The sequence below is a fragment of the Lissotriton vulgaris genome, chromosome 7 (assembly GCF_964263255.1).
Source record: "Lissotriton vulgaris chromosome 7, aLisVul1.2, whole genome shotgun sequence".
Taxonomy (NCBI): Eukaryota; Metazoa; Chordata; class Amphibia; order Caudata; family Salamandridae; genus Lissotriton; species Lissotriton vulgaris.
In genome coordinates this window covers 1,582,310,201-1,582,332,666 of record NC_141695.1, presented here as the reverse complement: position 1 = coordinate 1,582,332,666, position 22,466 = coordinate 1,582,310,201, and the positions used below count along the sequence as shown (strand labels likewise).

The 22,466-nt window shown below is 43.2% G+C and overlaps 1 protein-coding gene across 2 annotated transcripts in view; it reads left to right on the top strand.

Annotated features, from left to right (window-relative positions):
* Positions 1 to 22,466, top strand: part of LOC147706032 (uncharacterized) — a 777,463-nt gene that overhangs the window by 267,722 nt on the left and 487,275 nt on the right. Inside the window, exons 3-4 of one of the 2 annotated variants that reach the window (XM_086932483.1) lie at positions 6,940 to 7,113; positions 11,618 to 11,781. In XM_086932483.1, the coding sequence (XP_086788609.1) occupies positions 6,940 to 7,113; positions 11,618 to 11,781 (338 nt within the window). Of the gene's footprint in view, positions 1 to 6,939; positions 7,114 to 11,617; positions 11,782 to 22,466 lie in introns of those variants that run through there. The other variant, XM_086932484.1, reaches the window with a different exon arrangement.

Below are 22,466 nucleotides of genomic sequence, written 5' to 3'. Positions count from 1 at the left end.
CAAGTGATCCTGCTATTATATTAAATGTTCCGAGCATTTCAAACATGATTAAAATTAAATGGAAGTTAAAGTGGAGGAACTGCTTTTCACTGAAAAACAAAACACACATGTTCAAACCAGCAAGCATGTTCTTAAAATTTAGCACGGGTGAGACGGGAGCTGAACTAAGTAAACAAAGAGTAATGTGGCAAATTGTAATGTATGATTCTGTTAACTCTATGGAAACCTATCCCAACTGCCTCTTTGTTCCATTTACCCCTTTTTCTCTGCTACCAGCTATTTAAACAAAAGTGGTGCTTTCCGACATTTTTATAAGTCTCTTCAAACCATTGCATGTCCTCTACCTCCACTTCTATTCACCGATAACACCCTGAAGCTAGTTTTGGGTGGTGTAAGCAATGCACTATCAAACACCATGAGAACACTTAAAACCTAACTCCTTACGGGAGTCCTGAAATGAGAGCAATAACGTTGTGATGAGAACACTTGCACTAGGTCAATGACACAGGAACTGTCTTTGACACTGAAACACGGGCACCATTAAGCATTTTGGAAGTGTCACAGTCATGTTGACGTTACAGCAGTGGTAACGACACTGGAACACTTACAGGTAAACCTTGCAACATTTGCATGGTCACATGGACCCAAGGCACTGATGTGGGGACACTGAGAGGAGGGCCCTTTGATGCTGACACACTGATCGGATAACATATATAGAGACATGGGCACAGGGATAATGGCACAAGGATGCTGTGAATACCAGGACATAGGCACAATAGAACACTGACACAGGGACACTCACACTAGGACATTAATGGTGATATTAGGATACTCATAGAGAAGTACTGGCATGGTAACTCAGAGCACAATCACTGTTTAACTGTTTAACTGAGCCTGCCACTTAGCAATGATAGAGCGCGCAGGTCACCTGACTATACATTTTACCATACTCTCCTGGGCCCATAATCAATAACACATTTCTTAATTAGGTAACCTTCGCTCTACTACCAGATATTTTACCTAATAGGTCTCATACCATTGGCTTACCAATCCTTGTCACTGGTACCTGTAACCTATTGGATCAGGGAGTTAGTTTGAAGATAGATAGATAGATAAACAATAACATTTGCACTCATATAATAACCACAGACTCAGGAAAGGTTTAAACTCTTTATCTAAAATTTCTTAAATGGTCATGATCCAAAGATTAAACACCAAAAGACTCTCAATAATGAAAATCTGAATCATAATGTAACTATGCAAAAGATGAATTAAACCAATTTCGATCATTTAGCAATAAGGGTGGGTAAGAAAAGGAACATAATATGCAATCACAAACGATTTGAGCATTTAACTATAGGGAGGGTACATATGTAATCAAAGCTTTTAATGATTAGGAAGGGTAAAGAAAAGGAAAACAAAAATACAATGACGAACCCACACAGATTTATATTTACCTAGAATGGTGTGAAGACCAACCCTAGCCACGGGTCAGTTAAAGGACAGAAAAACCCCAAAAGTTGCAGACGCCAGTAGGCCAGCAGGTGCAGATCAGAAACAGGACAGGATAAACCAGATTTGGATCAGGACAGGACCACCAAAGGTTAAGACCAGCACTCGCAGTTTAGTTGCAACGCCTGCGCTACTCCCTCTCTGCAGCTACTCGGACAAGTCGGACAAATTAACTAACTAAACCTACCCTGGTTATACTATTTTCCAGGTCAGTGTACCACCCCCAATGTTGCAAGTGTAAGGATCCCCAATTTTGATTGGACAAAGAGTGAGAAGAGGTCATCAAACCATACGATTTTGAAACTTTCTACATCACATATTTAAATTATTGTCCCCGCCCATCAATTTAGGTTTACATGACGTTTTTTATTCCACCCAACAATGGAGAATTTAATACTGAATACAATGTATTTAACATGGGTACAGTTGGTCTTCCTCTCGTGGGGTCATTAGTTGATCTTCCCAGGTGCATCTTGCTGTGACTGTCCTTGGCTCTCATTCAATGACAAATGTTTTCAGCTTCTCGCTGGACATCTCTCAGGCCCAAATTTATCATTTCATAAAAGAATAGAAAGAAACAGTTTTAGAACACAGAATAAATTAATACACTGTATACCATGTATCTCTACTCTATACCCATTACTTTATTTTTAACTATTGCATTATGGTTAGGCAGCTTAGCAAAAGCAGCAGTGCAAGCTTCATGCATGTGGTTACACAAAGAAGCCATTTTAATTCTAGTGCGCAGAAGCGAAAATTTCCCCCCAAGCGAAAGATACGTCATGTCATGTGAGTATGACAGACGCATGCGCACTAGAAAATCCTGAGTAGAAGCAGCCATATTAGATGCAAGCGTATTACGGTTAGTAAAACACGTAAGCAAGCTTCTTGTAGATGCCCAATGTGTATGTAAAAGGCGATATTAATAGAATAGACATGGTGATTAGCCTATTACCGTTATTCAAGGTTCATGAATACAAGCAAGTCGCTTCATATGCAAATCCTTGCTCCATCAGCAAGGTGACACTGACACAAGGACATGGCAGAGGAGAACTTATAATGCGACATTTGCATTGGTGTCACTCATACTGTCCTATGGATAGAGGAACACCAACACTGGGACAGTGATATTGACCATGTGGTACTGACCTGCGGACACTGGTTCTTTTTTTTTTTTGAAAGCGTGAACTTTACCCAAAGACATTAGAATACTTTACATTTGCTCCTGGTTACATTATCCACGGTCAAGTTCTTTTTAGGCACAAGAAGATTAGGTGTTTTCTTCAACATCACAGGATGTTATGCTGATCTGAGGCTCAAACCTGGTTCCAAAGTTCCAAAGTCAAGAGTTCTCTCCATCACAGCGGTAGCTCTTCCCCAATGGTGGAGGAGCGTGGCCCCACTGGCTCAGCCAGAAGCTGAAAAATAATAAACCATATTGTTTTACTTTACAGCTGCTGGCTTCGCCAGCATGTGTAGGGAGGAGCGGGCGGGATGGGGCTGGGCCATGGAAAGAAGGAGGAATGAAGTGGACGTGCACTGCTAACTGTGCATGTCTGTTTGGGCCGCCATCTGAGGCCGACCAACCAGACATGCGCAGTTAGCTTTCTCCAACCTAGCTATATTACACAGATGGGGTTGGAGTAACAGTACAGACTCCCTGTGCCTGAGAGAGCATTGATCCAGCCTGCTCAGGCCAATACCCGCACTGCTTTCCTGCAACATGAAAGCACCACAGGGATTGCACAGGGATTCTCTATTGCTGTCCCAGGGGCTGCTGGCGCGAGGTGGCTGAAGCAGCATCAGGTAAAAAAATGTTTTAATCCCTCCCCCGGTGCTCCCCCTGTGCTCGGCTCCATCCGCCTCACCGCTGTTTAAATGTGTCGGCTTCCACTGCTCCATTAAGCCACATCTCCTCCTCCTCTTAACTCGGAAACATGCACAAAGGACATCCATGTAGGGGCACAGCCACTTCCACTTTGGCATTGAGACAGGGACAGTTACATTTGAATACTGACATGCGAACACACACATTGTACACTGACAAAGACTCTGGTGAAATAAAGAGACTGTCACAGTGAAAATGACATTGGCCCACTGACAAATATCTGGATTCTGATACTGAGGCTTGGGGACAAATTGACATGCAGACAATGGCACATGGAATCCAAAAGTGGCACACAATCCCACAATGACAATGGGATGCTGACAAAGGGACAATGGGTAGGGTGCGAAATCACACCAAAAAGACAGTCACAGACAAGAAAAAACATGACTAAAAATAGATTTGGACATCAGAACAAATAAGGCGATGGCCCCAGATAAATTACAATACTACAACAGTCCACAAGCCAATTTCAATGTCAGGTATCACAGTTTACAATTTGTAAAAACTCTGTAGATCTTCAATTAAGACAATAAAGCAGCATAAAATAAAAGCACAACATTATTCCCTTAAGATGTAATACATAAAAAGTTTATAATATTTTTTAATTATTCGTTTGATGAATAGAGAGAGCAGTAGGCCCCTATTCCTGAGATGTCTTGGTTATCACATGCCTTGCTCTCAATCTCTACATTCCCAGCAAGTAACGGATAAGTGAATACACCAGTTGTCAAAATCCTGAAGACTACTTTTTAGTCCTTAACACCCAGGTTCTTGCATATGGAGAGTAACCATTGTCTCCTAGTTGGCCTATAGTTTGAGAAAAAAAAAAAACATACTCAGTAGTTTCGATGTGTTCACCACAAGCTAGACACCTTTCATTTTTAGCACTCGATGCACGTGACCATTTAGCAGTGAACTTGTGACGTGGCAGGGATCCATATTGGAACTGCAAGTAAATGCGTTTGGCCAGTGGTGGATCAATTTTGCCAAGGAAATCCTCCTTCTAATAGGAATCCTAAGCCAAAAGAAAGGTGTCTGTTAAAATGCAATGGCTTACCTGTTAGCCTTATCTAAAACAGAGTGTAGGAGGTCATTTGAGATGAACTGACACTGTCTATTGATTTTTAGCAGTCTTACAAAGAGGTTTTAATTTTTTTCTGCATAAAAAAAATATCCATGATGTGTCCTGTTAGTTGAAACACTTCTCAGGAATAACTGTACTCCCCCAATAAATGCAAAACAACCCATAGTGAAGTGCAAGGGCTGTTACATAAATGGACAGCCTAGCTGTGAGGTATATTCAATCTTCCAAAAGATTTATGATGGAACTTCAGAGGAATAACTGTCCTATCCAAATAAATTCAAAGCAGCGCCCCTGAGCAGTGCCAGTGCTGATATTTTAAAATATAGCATGCCAGTGATATCTTCATACTCCCAGCAAAGGTATGGGAGCACTTCCTAAAAAGTGTTGGTATTTTTCATGAAATGTTTAGCAGCACTGATTCAAAGTGTTGGACTAATCCCATTAAACATGTTGCTATCATTATTGCATAGTGTCATTACTAACATGGTGGACACATACTCAGTGGATTTCTGAACTATATTTTAACTAAGAAATCTAACCGTTGATAAATAACAGAAAGTATCAAACTGTTCCATTTCCAGCACCTGGTGGAAACGTACTTTGATTAAAATGCACCCGTTGTATTACATTTCCTCAAGCATCCTCTGTGAATGAACCCTCTTCTATCTCCAAAGTCCATTACAAACTTGTCATTAAATGTCGCCCTGTTTTGAACCACTTTTGCAAGTCCCAAAATGCACGTTATAGCCTTCGGTCTTCCAACATATCCTTGAGGGAGAGGCCCATGTTCCCCTTACAAACCTGGGGCCTCATTTATGAGAAATAACGCATCGCTGCGTGAAAGCAGCGATGCGTCAATTCTCAGTGCGTACTCTTTTGGACATTCCTGATGTGTCATATTTATGGTATGACGCTTCATGTCGCAAGGAGTTACAGATACGTCAGTATTTCTGACGTATCTGTAAGCGCAAAAGTGAGGCATTGCTGGAGTGTGTCACAAAAGTGACGCAACTCCAGCAATGCGCACTTTCACATGGGGCAAGCCCCATGTGAAAGGGCCTGTGTCAGTCTTACGCCTGCTGTGTGGCAGGCGCAAGATTTTGACGCAACGGCGTCCTAAAAGTGACGCAGTGAAATAGATTTCACTGCGTCACTTCTACGACCCTTCCTTGCGTTAATACGCCCCCCATGCATACATTATACCTGGCGCAGGTATAATGTGGCGGAGGGGTTTATAAAGTGACACATCTACTTAGATGAGTCACTTTGTAAATATGGCTCAACAAGGTGCATTTTGTACGCCACTGGTGCTTCACAAAAAGTGACGCACCGGCGGCGTAAAAGTGACGCACAGCCTCATAAATGAGGCCCCAAAATGTAACGTCTTCCAGCAATAACTAATTGTTCTGGCCAAAACCTGTGATTTGCCACACAAATTTACGAGGAACCTTCTGTGAAATGAAGTCCACTTTTGACTAATGTTACTAGCAGAAAATGCTTTAAATTATACAACAATGTCAAATTCTAGCCGCATACATTTTTAGGTATAGCCTAACAATAGCGATAATATACAATGAAATGTATTGTATCCTTTAAAGTCTAAAAATAGTCTTACTTTTTGTACCAAAATTCCAAAGGAAAAGCCACTTCATCCCTGCCCAAACCCGTTCTCATTGTTGTCGTCACCGGGGTCCATGTTCCTAAATCCTTAATTCCTGGCTACGGGCCTGCCTCTGGGGACCGGCCTCACCTCTCCTTTTGAAGTAGGCTCCTATTCTTTGAATACAAACGTGCTTTCACTGCATAATGAAATCTCGGTCGAACAGTGAATCTGATAAGGGACATTTTCTATGTATGAGATGACTTCCAGGCGTAGCCTGATATATAGGACATATTTGTAACAAGTGCCTTTCAATCATTTGTAGAAATGCTGGTTTTCATTTTTACTACAATTGCGATATATATATATATATATATATATATATATATATATATATATATATATATATATATATATATATATATATATATATATCGTGTGATCAAGACACCTTGGTGTGTCGAAACGCGTAGCGATATCCGGTGATTAAAACCTCACAACTGAAATCCTTGAGTGCGCGACTTCTTGCTGCATTGCAAAACTTGGAATTGTTTATATATATATATATATATATATATATATATATACATACATATATATATATATATATATATATATATATATATATATATATATATATATATATATATATAGATTGACAGTTGAAAAAAAGTACATTTGCACTGAATTGCCAACTTTAATGAAAAAGGGTGAACACATAACTTATGTTTGTATAATCAAAGCATTCCCTATATGGGCATATAAAGACTGTCAAGACTGTCATTGATGCTCAAAAAAGGATGACTGCTACAATTCAGGATTGATTTCAAATATTGATCACAACTTCTTTTTCAGATTGATTTTGTATCCAAGACAATTTTCAACATTGAAAAAGGGACCCTTAAGAAAAAGTTTCCGTTTTCACAAGTAAAGTCGGTGGAAGATGTCGATGGGGAACGCTTCACCATAACATTTCATGGCCACCAGGACTACGAGCTGGAAGCATCTTCTCAAGACGACAAAACACGTGTGGGTACTTTCAAAAACGACTGAAGAATAAGGAAGCATGATTTGGTCATATTATATTTTATTGCAGCATTTGACTAGCCCCTCCTCTTGATGAGGCCCAAAATCACTTTCGGGTGCACAAAAGAAAGGCTACTCTGGTACATTGTGCCTAGCTGTGGGCATAGTCTGATGTCAGAGTACACCTGTAATAAGCAAAGGATGGACCAAGCTGCTAGTAATACATCATTAGCACACATAGAACTTGCAAAACCTCATTGTTTTACTGATTGTTTATGTGCAGGAAGAGACACCTTCCTGTACATAAACAATCACCAAAGGTAATTTCCTCTTTCTATGAGTGCTGCTGAATGCAGCAAGCAAAGAAAGAGGGAAAAGCGAGGAGAAATAAATACATTTCTCCTGTTGCGCCTCCCCACGTCTCCCCTAACGTTCAGATGCTTTTCCAGATTTATGACTTCTTGGAAATCTGAAAATGCGTCTGGTTCCATAGGTGTTGCGTGGGAACCCCCACATCAACACCCATGGAACGCCCCTTTCACGCAAAGTGCTGCGTGGAAAGGGACGTTCCAAGTACAGGAAAAGTCACCCAGGGTGGCTTTTTTCCGTCCTTGTACATATGTGGTAGTAAAATGCGCTGCCGGAGCGTCTCAAAAAGTGATGCACCACTGGTGCAAGGGGATTGTATATCTGCCCCTGGATGCATGGGAGCCCAAACACTTTGAGGCATATTTACAATGAAGTGGCGGAGCGTCGCGTTAGCCTCCTTGGCTTAAGGCCACGCTCCACCACTTCTGAAACGCAGGGCTGGACCATATTTACAACAGTATGGTGCAGCCTTACGTTTTCCCCTGCGTAGGTGAACCACATATCGACACAAGAACGTTACTTAAAGTGACGTTCCTGTGGTGATAGGGGCTTGTAAATATGCCCCTTTGTATGCTAGTAGCAGCTTGTGGGTAACGCTGCCACTTGCTAATGCTCAGAGAGACAGTACTTAGTGGCATACGTTTAAACTTTCCTCTCCTCTGGAATGCAGCTTGCATGAAGAAGAAGCAGCACGCATTTGTCTATGAAATCAAAATTACTTATTTTATGGGTGAAGGGTAGGGGAGTAATAAAGAGGCGTATTGGTTTAGTTTTTAACCTTTAACCTGTGGAATATTTTTATTTGTTGAATGGGCCAACAAAGTTGATTCCCGCAGGCTACCTAAAAGTAGTTGCCAAGTGGCTTCACGCTATCTTGATAACTTTAGCAAGACGTTCCTTTTTTTGTCCAGCAGTACTTTGCATTATGTGACTTGTAGTTTTGCTTCAACATTAAACATTCCAGCATTGAGAGTTTTATTACATAAAAAGGTAGGACTAGCAGGAAGTGTCACACATGTCATGATGTCACCTTTCAGCTGTGTAACTTATTTACACAGTTTTGGGGGAAAGGTCCACATATTACATTATGAAGTATATTTCAAGTCGTCTCATACTTTTATGGCCATTAGAGGTACACAGGCTGTTGCATTGTGCCTCTGTATGTTCACCTTCGTGACTTTCATAATCCTAGTAATGTTCAAGGCGCTCCTTTATCCCATATGTATTATAAAGATTCATATCCCTTTGTGGGGTGCTGAAGCACATTTTCAAATGAGTAACATGCTATATGGTTGAAGAATGATTTGTTGGAGGAGAGCTGTATTTATTGTGATCAAATGTGAGATGCAATTTATTTGTTGTGCATGAGCGACCAGAGAGGTGTTCAGTATAATGGAGGAGAAGGTGTGAGAGATAGGTTTGTAAAATACATTTGCAACTAGCTGCCATTTATGTTTTGCTCTACAGGTTCTGAGCTTTTTTTCATGATTTCTATTACAGGTGGTCCAGTTGGGTGACTTAGATAGATAGATAGATAGATAGATAGATAGATAGATAGATAGATAGATAGATAGATAGATAGATAGATAGATAGATAGATAGATAGATAGATAGATAGATAGATAGATAGATAGATAGATAGATAGATAGATAGATAGATAGATAGATAGATAGATAGATAGATAGATAGATAGACAGACAGCAGTGGTTATGGTTAAGTCCAATTTTCCATTGAAAAGGCGTTTTTGTTTCTTAATAACTTTGACACTATTTGACATTTCAACTCCCAGAGAATTCTTTGCTCATTGATATAGAAAAAAACCTATTGCACAGAATTACACCAAACCTGGCATGTAAATAGAACATTACTCAAGAAATTGCCTGTGGATTTGCAATTCCATGAATGAGTCACAAATCCAATAAAAAAAACTTTAAAAAATAAAGGTGCACCAGTGGACAATACAGTTTGTTCTTCCTTTGTCCATTGCGGATTTGTAAATCCAGTAGAGTGTTTTCTACCTATGGAGTGATGGGTTCATGCTATGCTCAGCCAAAGGCCCAGGGTAATGTTCATATGCTACGAGTTTCATGCTAGACTTGGCAACCTGCAGCCAATTCCCTCTGCACATGGCCGGTGTTTCTGTGCCAAACGGGTTAGCCTCCTACAGAGGTTTGTGCTAAGGCTGTAGCCGAATGTCTAACATTGTGGCCACTTTGGCTATGTGCGGCTGAAGGCCATTTATGGGTGTGGGGGGATGGAACATTTGGAGGGGTTGGGCACAAGGCTTGGTCACAGGCCAGATGCTATGACCAACCCCTACTGCACATAGATGAAGCTCTAGTGCAGATGTGACTGTCTGCTCTTCTTTCGATGGGCGCAAGGAACCGGTGCATGGGGAATAGGATAAAAAACACATTCACTAAAAAAACTAAGTTTAAAGTAGTGTTATCGTTAGCTTTGTTTATACCACTTCAACATGTTTCAGAAAACTTGCCTCTCCACTTATAAACACATAGTGAAAGTGCAGCTAGGGTTATGAATTAAAAATGAAAAATCACTGATATTTCATGTTATTGTTAAGGACTTCATCCATCGCTTCCTCAACAGCCATGCTAACAATAACAAACATATTGAATATAATGTTCATGACCTCACAAAAAGTAATTAGACGGAAACTCAAACTGAGACCAATAAGTTATACTACATTTATAGTTGGTTCTGTCAAAGTGGTATGTAGAGTAATGAGGTTTGGGATCTTCTCTATAAGGTAATTTACAACATCTGCAATAGAATCTGTTTAATTAAGGGTGGAATCTTGATCTTATCACCTAACACTTTTCCAGATTAAGTTGGTGCTTTGCCTAGGCCCCGTGTTCTTCCCCAAAAGTAAATTCTTCCTTTCACCATGAGCAGGACATTATCTATTTTGTCTTTCCCAGTGCAAGATCAGTGTGCGTTTTTTTTTAGCTAAATTTGAATAATAACAATGCACACTTTCTCTTCTGTTTGACTGCAGGACATCCTGCTCATAAACTTTACCTCAGCAATGAATCATCTGGGGTAATCAAGTTCTACATTCATAAGGGGTTTAAAAGCTCTAATTTCTAATTTACATAGGGATGTAGAATTGGTCATGCAGGGTGTGAACCAGTGTAGAGCTTGTAAAACATGACCACTTCAAGCACAAGGCTGTTGGTCATCTTTGTGTTGACATATATAATACGACCAGGACACCTCTATGCCTGTGCCCTGGTGCCAACCTGACACGGATGATATGTGGGTTGGGGAGACAGGTTAAAGATAATCCTGACCTGAGATGCCTTTCCATTGTGTTGTGACATAGTTTTGTTCAATCTCTAGGACAGGGTAGATACATGTCTCTCAGGTGATATCTAAAAAGGTTTGAGGACCGGCACAAGGAACGATATATAGAGATAATGCTTGGATAGCCTGCCTGTTGTTTCCATGATTCAAAATGTCCTTTCTGGATCAAAGTCCTTAAGCGCCTTCTCCTACCTGGTTATCCTCATTTTGTTCTCAATCCCATTTGTGGGCCTCGTAGATACAGTGGCTGAAATGGCCTTCCCTGAAGTGGAATATATTTGAGTTGTACCGAATTAAGGAATTGTCAGCTGAATGCCTGTCTGGTGAGGTGGGATCATGCAATAGATACGGGTACTGTGACAAGGAATGACAAACAAAGTAATGTAATCCTGTCCTATACCAAGAGCAGCACAACAAACACGACAATACCACTACTTGATCTATCGGGATTTGTTTCACGGTTTAATTTTGGCAGATTTGTTTTCAGCTCAACTATTAGGATTTTCTATTTCATCTATTTCAATCTGTACATTAAAAGTGCAACCTTTTCACACGCATAACAAATAGTCAATCTTACAAGCAGTGTTCGTGGCTATGCAGTGGATTTGATGTTTTCTTTAATGCATATTCATGCCATAGCTTCCAATGCTTATTTCACATCAATATTATTGCACTTGACAACCCTCCACTCAATTTGGTAGTCACCAATCTTAGAAAAAAAAATCACATTTAATAAAATAGACCAGATTATTTTTTCCTTAAACTGTTTTTTTAGACACAACTTCATTACCAATATCTTGTTTTTGAATTTAGATTATGCAACTTCTGAATATAATTATACAGGGAAATCGAAAGTCCAGCCCCGAAACGTGTTATCTACCCAAACCATGTGCAAGAAGAACTTCACAAGCGGACGTGCTTCATGAAGGCCTATTGGAATTACAGAAACGTGGCCCTAGTTCAGAAAAATGGGTGAAGTATGAAATCTGCCAATCAAGCAATTTTTACTGTTCTAACATGTCAATGAATGAATCAATGAATGAATGAATCAATCAATCAATCAGGGTTCTTATAGAGCTTGGCTAATCACCTGTTTGGGTCTCAAGGTCCTGGGTGGGGAGGGGATAGTTCTGCAGTTCAGTCAAAGAGCCAGGTCTTGAGGTCCTTCTTGAACTGAGGCAGTGAAGGTGATTGCCTGTGATGCAGAGGTAGTAGTGTTCTAGGTCTCTGCAGCAAGGTAGGACAAGGATCCTACTCTGGCTGAGGTCTGGTGGGTGTGTAGAAGGAGAGGCGGTGGTTGAGGTATTCAGTCTGGTTGGAGGAGGGGGAGCTTGAAGTCGATGATTTTGTTGATCAGGAGCCAGTGAAGATCTCTCAGGTGACTAGAGATGTGGCTGTGGCAGGGGATGTCCAGGATAAGCCTGGTGGAGGAGTTCTGGATGCTATGCAATTTCATTTGGAGATTTGAATGGCGCAGGCAGAGAGTATGTTGCCGTAGTCGAGCTTGCTGCTGATGAAGACCTGGGTGATCATTCTCCTGGACTCAGTGGGGATCCACTTGAAAATCTTTCAAAGCAGGTGGAGCATTTTGAATAGGAGGATGAAAAGGTGTTGATTTGGCGGTTCAATGAGAATGAGGAGTCGGGGAAGATGCTGATGTTGCGTACGTGGTCGGTGGGTTTAGGGGGGTTCCAAACTCTGCAGGCCACCAGGAGTCATCACAGGCAGAGGGAGTGGGTGCCTAGGTTGAGGACTTTGGTTTTGTCAGAGTTTAGCTTGAGGTAGCTGTCCTTCATACAGGCCCTGACTGCCTTTATCCCGTTGCAAAAATTGCTTTTAGCGGCTGTAGGTGCATCAGTGAGAAAGAGAATCAGTGAGGTGTCATCGGCATAGGAGACTATGTTCGTTCCAAGGTTTCTGACAATGGCTGCAAGCAGGGCCATTTAGATGTTAAAGAGGGTGGGGCTCAGAGAGGAACCCTGAGGAACTCCACAGCTGATCTCTATAGGTTCTGAGAAGAACGGTGGAAGTTTGACTCTCTGGGTTCGGCTGGTGAGGAAGGAGAGGATCCAGTCTAAGGCTTTGCCGTGGAGGCCGACGCTGTGGTGTCTTGTGCAGAGGGTGTGGTGGGAGACAGTGTCGAAGGAGGCAGAGAGCTCCAGGAGGATGAGGGCTATGGTTTTGCCTCACTCGAGGAGAGTGTGGATGTTGTCTGTTGCTTCAAGAAGTGCAGTCATGGTGCTGGGGTTGCTTCTGAAGCCTGATTGGGAGGGGTCCATGGTGTGGATTTGTTTTGATAAATTCTGTGAGTTGGGCGTTGATGGCCTTCTCAATGACTTTGACTGGGAAAGGGAGCAAGATGTGGGTCTGTAATTCTTGAGGTCCATCGGGATGACAGAGTGTTGATATCTGCATGCTTCCAGTCTTCAGGGAAGGTGGCGGACTCGATGGAGCAGTTGATGGTGCTGCAGAACTCAGGGGCAATGATGCCACCAGCTAGGTTGAAAATAAAGTGGGTGCAGGGGTCCGAGGAGGCTCCAAACTGGATGGTTTTCATGATCATTAGGGTGTTGTCAGTGGTGAGGGTGGTCTAGTTGAGCTTAGTCAGCTGGGATCTGGAGCATTTGGGTGCAGTGGTTGTGGGTGGGTGGGTTCTGTGTTGTGAAGCTGTTCTAGATATCTGTAATCTTGCAGTGGAAGAAGGTGGTGAGGTTGTTGCTGAGGTCTTGGCAGGAGCAGATGTCTGTAGCATCCGTGCTGGGTTTCACAAATTCTCTGATCACTGTGAAGAGTTCCTTTCCATTATGTGTGTTGGCACAGATGCATTCCTGTATGGCAGTTTTCTTTGTAATTCTGATGAGGTGGTGGAGAGTCTGGTAACAGTGGTTTTGAAGGCTATGTGCTCTGCTGAGGTATTGATACTCCTCCATCTTCTCTCGAGCCATCTATAGGAGCTCCTGGACTCTTGGAGGGTGGGGGAGAACCAGGTGGCTTTCTCGGAGGACTGCTTGCCGGTGGGTTTCCTGAGGGTAGCAAGTGTGTTGGAGCAGTCAGAGAGCCATAGGTGGAGGTTGGATGCTGAGGCGTTGGCATCTGTGAAGGTTGTCGGTGGGGTTTTGTCGAGCGAGGTGGTGAGTTGGTGTTTGGAAACCTTGTTCCATGTTCTGCATGGGTATTGGTGAGCGCTATGGTGGTTGCCAGGTTTGGCGAAGGAGAAGTGGACAAAGTGGGGGTCAGTCAACTGTAGTTCAGAGATGTGGCTGACTGAGATGTTGTTGCTTGCAGAGAAGATGGGGTTGAGCATGTGTCCTGCTGAATGGGTTGAGAGGTGACCAGTTGTTGGACTCCAATGGTGGTAAGGTTCTCTAGTAACATGTCCAACATAGATTCATCCTGATTAAGGATATTCTCAGTGATCAGAGGACAACGCATGTCCTTGTTTTGCTCTGTCTTCTACTTTAGGAAATGGGATGTGCCCTTCCTTTTCTTTACCACTGGGAAGAAACAGAGCAGATTATTGGAAGCTGATTCACCAAAATTCTAGGATGGGGGAAGTGACATCACTCATCCAACCACACCTGCTGTCATAGGTTGCTGGACTTTTGTCCGACCCTATATACCTCCAACAGCCTTTTAATTGCTGCTGAGTAGCTAGGGAAAGTTTAGGGAACTAGAATCTACAGAAAGTAAATAGGACACCAGGAGCCCCTGTCTTTGGTGTACCTTGGGATCAAGGGCAGTAAGTTCAGTCACAGGGATACCAAAGGGTAAACCAGGTGTTTCACATTGCAGCCCCTCATTAATGCCAATGAGTAGATCAAATATAAAACAGTGACCATTTCCTTAACTTGCACTCCCTAGTGCCTGGCCTTGCATTATAATGAGATGAGTGCTGCCCGCTATCAAAAACTCAAATAACAAAAAGTCAAACTTTGTTGCGTATTGAAGACAAATGTATATCAGATCACATTGTAGAAATATGTCTGAGCTTATTTGCTGCCCCAACCACTGTCTTCTGCAGTCAAGCGGAAGCAAATGGCAGCTAACAGGTGATTGTTTCATGATAATGACCCTTTGCAATGGACTGGTGTGTAGTGTGTGTATGGTTTTGCACAGAGGGTGGGCTCAAAAGCCCCTGTACTCAGTGTCCCATGGGCATTATCATAGGCTACACGCAATGGTTGATGTATGCAGGGTTATTGATCATGCACCTTGGCTGAATGATGAGAAGCTTGCAAACAATACTTGCCAGAAAAGAACATGTGCAGTGAATAGCAAGACAGTGCAATAGGGAAACTTGCAACTAACAAATTGCTTATGGCCAGGTCATGCGGTCAGAGGAACTGGAAAGGTGGTGTGGCAATAGGCCACAGCCAAACCATAGTGAGTGCTGCCCCAGTGGGTAATCTAGTCAGTGTTCTGCCCGGAGCCAATTGTTGAACTGCAGTCCACTGCCTTGTGTCCTTTTCGCACGTCAATAGTTGGTTTCTAAAAGCCACATATAGTACCCCTTGTGCCATGGGGCAGTTTATGCCCGTCAAGTATTCTGGACAGGCGTAGAGGTCACAGGACATGGCTTAATGAAAGAAGCTATACATTGAGGCCACTGGCCCGTGGCTAGAGGCAGTGAATATCAGTATCTACAGGCTGGAGACCATGGCATAAGGCACTTTGCATACAATTGCCTGTTCCCAGTGAGTACTGCATTCAGTGGTACTGTCAGACGTTGTGGCTGGTGTTCAGTGGGAACTGGCTGTGTTCATCTGGTATAGTGAACATGGGTAATGGAAAATAGATATGGCAGAATACCACACCATGGGTCACATGTACCACCATTTCATTTTGATAGTCACTAATTGCAGTTTTTGGTGACTCACATTTACAGATTTGCAAAATGTAATGTACAAATGTTTTTCAGACACATTTGGCAATTCCCAATGGGGTCACAAATGACCTACCTCATTAATATTCATGAGGTTGGTCATAATTTGTGACCCATTGGGAATGATTTGTTTCCACAGTGATGCTGGACTGCTGGGGACCGCACACCAAAGTGTCTGTGATTGCCTATTAAATAATAAAAGTTTTTAAATGTGAAATGCTGCCTGTTTTCGTTATAGTAAAACAGGATGCATTTAAAAAATACAAATAAAAAACTCCCTTTTCATTTCTAGGTCGAGGCTTAGCCAGCGCACAAGCGCTGGCTCTGGCAAGTCGCTCTAGGTATTTAACAGAGGAGAAGCCCCACCCATATTTTTCATTGGCTTGTGTGTTTGCCCTTTGTAAATGCTGTCTTCTGATTCCTTAATAGGCTTGTTAGTCCAACCTTAGTATGGCCATGTCATCATTTGTAGCCTCCCATGGCTACTGGCCCCTTTACTTGGTTTTAACACATACGTGAAGTTTTCTTTCTTTATTGAGCCGGGTACCATGATAGTGTCTCTGGCAAGCAGGCAGCAGCAATGCTTCGAGCGTCCATGGAGGGGGAGACAGACTGATGTAGCACCTTCCCCTTGTGTGCTGTAGCCTTTGTAGACTTATATTTTTATTTTCCTTGGCTCGCCTGCCTCCCGTGGCTGGTGTTCCCCTGTGTGCCCGGGAGGCAGACACTGAGCAGGTGGTGGCTGAAGGTGAAGGCCGGGTGGTAGGACCATTGGGGCATGGCACAGGGCTGGCTCTGCCACTCTTTCCTGGACATGGAGCCGGGGCTGTTGCGGCCAGCAGGAGTCTCGACTGTACCCGGGAGTGCCGGGCAGCGCTGCTGCAACGCTTCCCCAGATCTCTCAATCAATCAATCAATCAAAGTACTTGTAAAGTGTGCTACATACCTGTGAGGGTCTCAAGGTGCTGAGGGGAGGGGGTGCCGCTACTGCTCGAAGAGCCAGGTCTTGAGGAGTCTTCTGAAGGTGAGCAGGTCCTGGGTCTGCCGTAGGTGGGTAGGGAGGGTGTTCCAGGTCTTGGCGGCGGGGAAAGAGAAGGATCTGCCGCTGGAGGTCATTCCTTGGATGCGGGGGACGGCGGCAAGGGTGAGGCTGGCGGAGCGGAGCTGGCGGGTGGGGGTGTGGAAGCTGAGTCTGCTGTTAAGGTAGGCTGGTCCGGTGTTGTGGAGTGCTTTGTGTGCATGGGTGAGAGCTTGAAGGTGATCCTCTTGTTGACGGGGAGCCATTGTAGGTCTCTCAGGTGGGGGTTATGTGGCTGCTGCGAGGGACGTTGAGGATGAGTCGGGCGGAGGCGTTTTAGATGAGCTGCAGTCATTGCAGGTGTGTGGCTGGGATTCCTGCATATAGAATGCGTTGCCATTGTCCAGTCTGCTGCTGACGATGGCCTGAGTCATCGTTCTTCTTGTTTCGATAGGCATCTCTTGTTTTATTTCCCTTTGTCCGGATAGGGGCTTGAGCTCGCTGCATATACTGGTTCCTGGGATGTGTTCCCTGGTGAGCCGCAGCTGGTGGCGGCACTGAGCCGGCCCAGCGCTACTCCGGGGAGTGGCGCTGGCCAGCAACAGCATGAAAGGGACTGTGTGCTTCAGGAGGACCCGGCTGGTACCCTGCAGGGATGGCAACCTACAGGTCTCCAGTCTCATCCAGCAGGGGGTGACCCGCTACAGAAAGGCCATCCCCAAGGTGAGTCCAGTGAGCTGGGGGAGCCACAACATGGCACTACCCAGGGAGCGGGTCTGGCAGAGGGCCGGTAGATAGCTTTGGGGAGGGCAGCAAAGCCCCAGGACACACTCTCTCTGCTGATGTCCTCTGATAAGCAAGAAGAGGTAGGGGCACCTGGAAGCCCCACAGTGCGTGAAGCTGAGGCACAGCTCAGGCCTGAGTTGTAAGCAGGATGTGAAGTTTAGTAGTCGGGGCGGCCTAGCGATTTTCCAGAGGGAGCCCCTGGAAACAATTTTTAAGCTGTTTCACCCTTTTCTTTACATGCAATGTTTAAGCCCTGATGATGTCCATTCCGGACAATACGCATTTGCTGTTATGAGTTATCTACACTGCATTATTTTGGATTGATTTGGACTATTTGTATTGTTGGAACAAAACTTCTGTTGCTGACATTGGATGAATTTTGGTGCAATAAAACTTTGGAACTCAGCATTTGAACCTAAGACTTTTCTACGAATATGACGCTCCTTCCTCATAATCTTTACATGGTTGGATCATTTAGGGCCTAAACGGTAGACCTCAGGGAGTGGAGCGCACAAACTTTCTATACTCTTTTGTTATTGAATATACTGACTTTCTCCCTGTGCTTGTCTTGTCAACCTTACCGTTATGTACGTAATTCCATAAATATAAGGCATTGTCATTTACAACGACAATAGCTCAAACTCACATGTATGACCTATTGCATTGCAAATGCTTGTTTGAAAGTAGGCAGTAGTTCATGGGATTGCTGCCTGGTCTTAAAAAATATTTCCACCAACATTCACAAAGGGAAAGGGGTCTCTTGAAGACCTCTTCCCATTTGCCAATGTGTTACCACCTCCTTCACGAAGTCGGTCAAGTATGAATGTTTTGCGACCGCATTCCAGACGCAAAACATTCATACATGCCCCTGTGACTCCCTATTAGGAAGGGACTCCCTTGACACACTCCTTCCTGAAAGCGACTTGAAAACCCTATTTTGCCAGTCGATAATATGTTACCGACTTGCAAAATAAGGTTAGTACATGCCAGAGTTTATTTTAGCTGTCACAACTGGCCTGAGTCTCCATATGCAACCGCACAAATTGTTGTACATCTGAGCTTATATGCCTATTGTGTATGTCTTCAGGCCCTTCCCTGTGAGTACTGCCAGGATAAATCTGAGCACACAGCATAGTTAAAGGCAATGCTGTGTGTGCTGTGTCTGGTTGTCATAATTAAAAGCCTTGCTTAGTAGGCATTTTTCCAGGGTCCAAAATGTATAGTCTGTGGTGTGCCGGAGGGCTGCATTGATGCCAAAAGGGTGGAACTATGGCTTTGGAGGGTTGGGGTGTGGTTAGCATAGGGGAAGAGAAACATGTATATAGTGTGGACAGTAAGTCAGGGAATTGTTATGGGCATTTCATTCCACACTTGCCTCTAAATGAAGACCGTATTCTCTAGAAGAGTCATAGATTTGACAATATTGTGTTATGTGTGCAGTACCTGAATCGCTGTCCCTCTACAGCACCTTCGGGTATGCCTTCTCTGCTTGCTATTGCTCCCTTAGAAAATTCAAGCGCAAAAAAGAAGTAACTTGATTATTGAATAGGAATGAAATAGAATTGCTCAATGTGAAACAAGAAAAACTGGGATCGATCCTGCTTCCCCACTTGACCAATTGTATGATCCTAGGCAATTGTTTTGTTCACTTTGCCTTCCCTTTTCTCATCACATATAGGAGCACCTTGAAATATATTAGTTCAGAATATGCACTGTACAAAACCTTCTCTTGTGTTTGAATGAACAAATTATGTTAAAGGTAAAACCATAAATTAATAAATAAATAAATAACATGATGTTGTCCATGTATAACAACCCAGGTGACCCAGAAGGGGCCACTTGACAAATGACTTGCCTCTTTGCTCACTATTAGTATTGCTGTCAAGGTGGGAGAAAGAATAAACATTTCTACGCCCAGCTTTTTAATATTATTACTTAAAACAAAATACTTCACAATCCCCTGATATACTCTGGTGCACTGCATTGAATCGCTTCTGCATATTTATGAAACATAGTTTTGGGGATTATTGTTGATCACGTTTTTACACACTTTATACAGTTATCTTTATTGCCTGACCATTTACTTAACATATTTCTAAATGTTAGTGCTCTCTCAAGTGAATAGCAGCTCAAAGCTATTGTTCACCAGTGGACCACATGTAGAGGTCAGGAGTGCTGCAAGCGCCCACTGGGCCGTATTATGAGTGTTATTGGTATGTGGCATGGACATGAGCAAGATACTTTAGGTAGTGAACATGGTATATCATTAAAGCAACTAAAGAAATTAACTGGAATAAAAGTTGGTAAATGGTTATCACAGTTGTTGTGTAACATCAGAAATGGATCCACCTGTTTCTGGGCAGTTTCTGGTGTACTTTCGAATGAACCATGAAGGAACTGTGGCTATTGAAGTTGTAATATATACTGGTGACAAATATGTGCCATGCATGCATTGTACACTGCCATAGAACGATGCTCAATGACGGACTCAGTGTTGTTCCTCAACACTACTCAATCATCTGTAATAATTAAGTCAATGGCGCTTGTCTGATAGACCCTTAATTGTCTGGCACTCTTTTCATAGTTTAGGGGGGGGGGGGTGCATAACTTTGTGCTCATTGACTCCTTGAACTTTTATTAGAGGTCCAGAGACCTGATAGCATGAACAGACCCTTGTGCAAGGGGGTTGTGAACCCCCGCTTTAGCAACACAGTGCATGTGGGGTTCTTTATGGGCATTATCTGTCCACAACTTGCCAGGAAAAAGCTCCTAATTCACGCTATAAGGAATAAAGAAGCATGGGTTGATAGAAAAGGGAAAGAAGGATAGAATGTTGAAAGAAAGGAGGGTGAAAGTAAAGAGGAGATGAAAGAAAGGTAGGAAGAGTGATATGATGGATGAGACGGTGAATAAATGAGTGGGTAGATGGATGGGTGAATGTATAACTGGATGTACGGGTGAAGAAAGGCAGAGTGAATGGAAATCAAAGAAGATGGGTAGATGGCAAAAAGGATCAATTGATGAGTGATGGATTAAAGGCTTTATTGGTGGATGTTTAGGCCAAGGGATGAATGTACAGGTGATTGGATTTATGGATAGATGGATACATACATGATGGATGTGTGAATGGATTGGTGAACTAATCAAAGAATAAATTATGTATGAAAGAATCAATCAATCAATCAAACATGCTTTATAGAGCACTGCTAATCCCTCACGAAGGTATCCAGGCCCTGAGAGCCAAGCTGCTCGTGTAGGATCAGTTGAACAACTAGGTCATGGGTCCCTATCTGGATTTCTGAAGATAGTGTGAGGTCCAGAGGTTGCGAGGGAGGCCATTCCAGGACTTTCTGGCAAGTCAGGAGAGGGAGCGTCCTCTACTGTTGCTTTGACAGGCGCTGGCGGTGTGAGGGAGGTAAAGGAATGCAGAACGTAGGTGTCTAGAAGGTTGGTAGAAGCTCAGGTGGTGGTTGATATATGCCGGGTGGTCGAGGAGGATCAAGGGGGCCATTACTACCCGGCCTAGTAGGGTTCTGATGTCGTCTGTGGCTGTGATCACTTTGGTGTTGGTGCTGTAATTCATGCAGAATCCTGATTGGAATGGGTCGAGAAGTCACTGTTCTCCAGGTGTTCTGTGAGTTGGGGGTTGATACCCTTTTTGAGGACTTTAGCGGGAAAGGGGAGCAGAGAGATGGGCCAGTAGTTCTTGAGCTTGTTGAGGTCGGCAGATGGTTTTTTGAGAAGGGGTTTGACTTCAGCATGTTTCCATTCTTCTTGGGAGGTGGCTGAGGTGATAGAATTGTTGAAGATGGCGGTGAGTTCATTGCTGATAGTCCTGTTTCCAAGGTTTAATACGTGATGGGGACAGGGGTCCATGTTTGCTCCTGATTGGACAGAGTGAATGATGGCAGTGGAGCTCTCTGTGGTGAGCAGGTCCCAAGTAGTGAACTGGTGGTTGTAGTTAGCATCTGTGGGAGTCAGGAGGCTGAGGATGTAGGAGGTGGTGGGTTGAAGCATTTGTGAATGGTGGAGAGGTTGTCGTGGAAGAACGGTGTCAGGGTGTTGCAGAGTTCTTGGGAAGAGGTGATGATGTTTTTTGGTTGTTGAGGGGTTGAAGAACTCCTTGACGATGCTGAAGAGTTCTCTGCTATGGTTGGAGCTTGCTTTGATGTGGTCAGTTAGGGTGTCCTTTTACGTCTGTTTCAGGAGTTGGTGGTAGTAGTTGAGCGATGTCTTGAAGGTGGTGCAGTCTGTGGGTTGACTGCTGGTGCGCCATTTCTTTTTAAGTTGCTTACAGTTGCGTTTTGTGGTTCGCAGTTCTGAGGTGTACCAACTGGCCTGTTTGAAGGGTCTCTTGGGTTTGGAGGGTTTAACGGAGGTGACTCTGTTGGCGCAAAAGGTGTTCCAGGTGGTGACGTTTTTAACAACCTGTTCAAGGTTTGTAGCGGTGTCAGGGTAATAGTGTTGAGGCTGTTAGTCCTTTGACCTTCGGATACTTTGTTCCTGCTGCAGTGTGAGATATTGGGCGGCTTTGTGGTGGCGCTGGGAACTTTTGTAATGGTGAAATGGACGATAGAGAGGTCAGTCCAGGTGATCTTGGTGACATGGCTGTACTTGACTTAGTTGATGGCTGTGAAAATATTGTCAAGTGTTTCCTTTGTTGTGAGTGGGGTCAGTGACTAGTTGGGTGAGGCGGATGTTTTTTTAGAATTTAGAATTTTTTATTATTTATATTGCACAGTTACCTAAAACCATTTGTGATACATCTTGCATGCCAATAAAAGAAAAGTTAAAAAGACGAGAACTATATAAAAGACATAAAATAGAACAATAAATTCTAAGAGAAGACATTTGCATATAACACTCTCAAAACAGTATATAAAAGACAATAAATGTTTAAGTATGTATATCTATACAGTTGGTAATTACTAAAATATTATCTTCTCCATCTGAATAATGGGACAAGTTGGCTTATT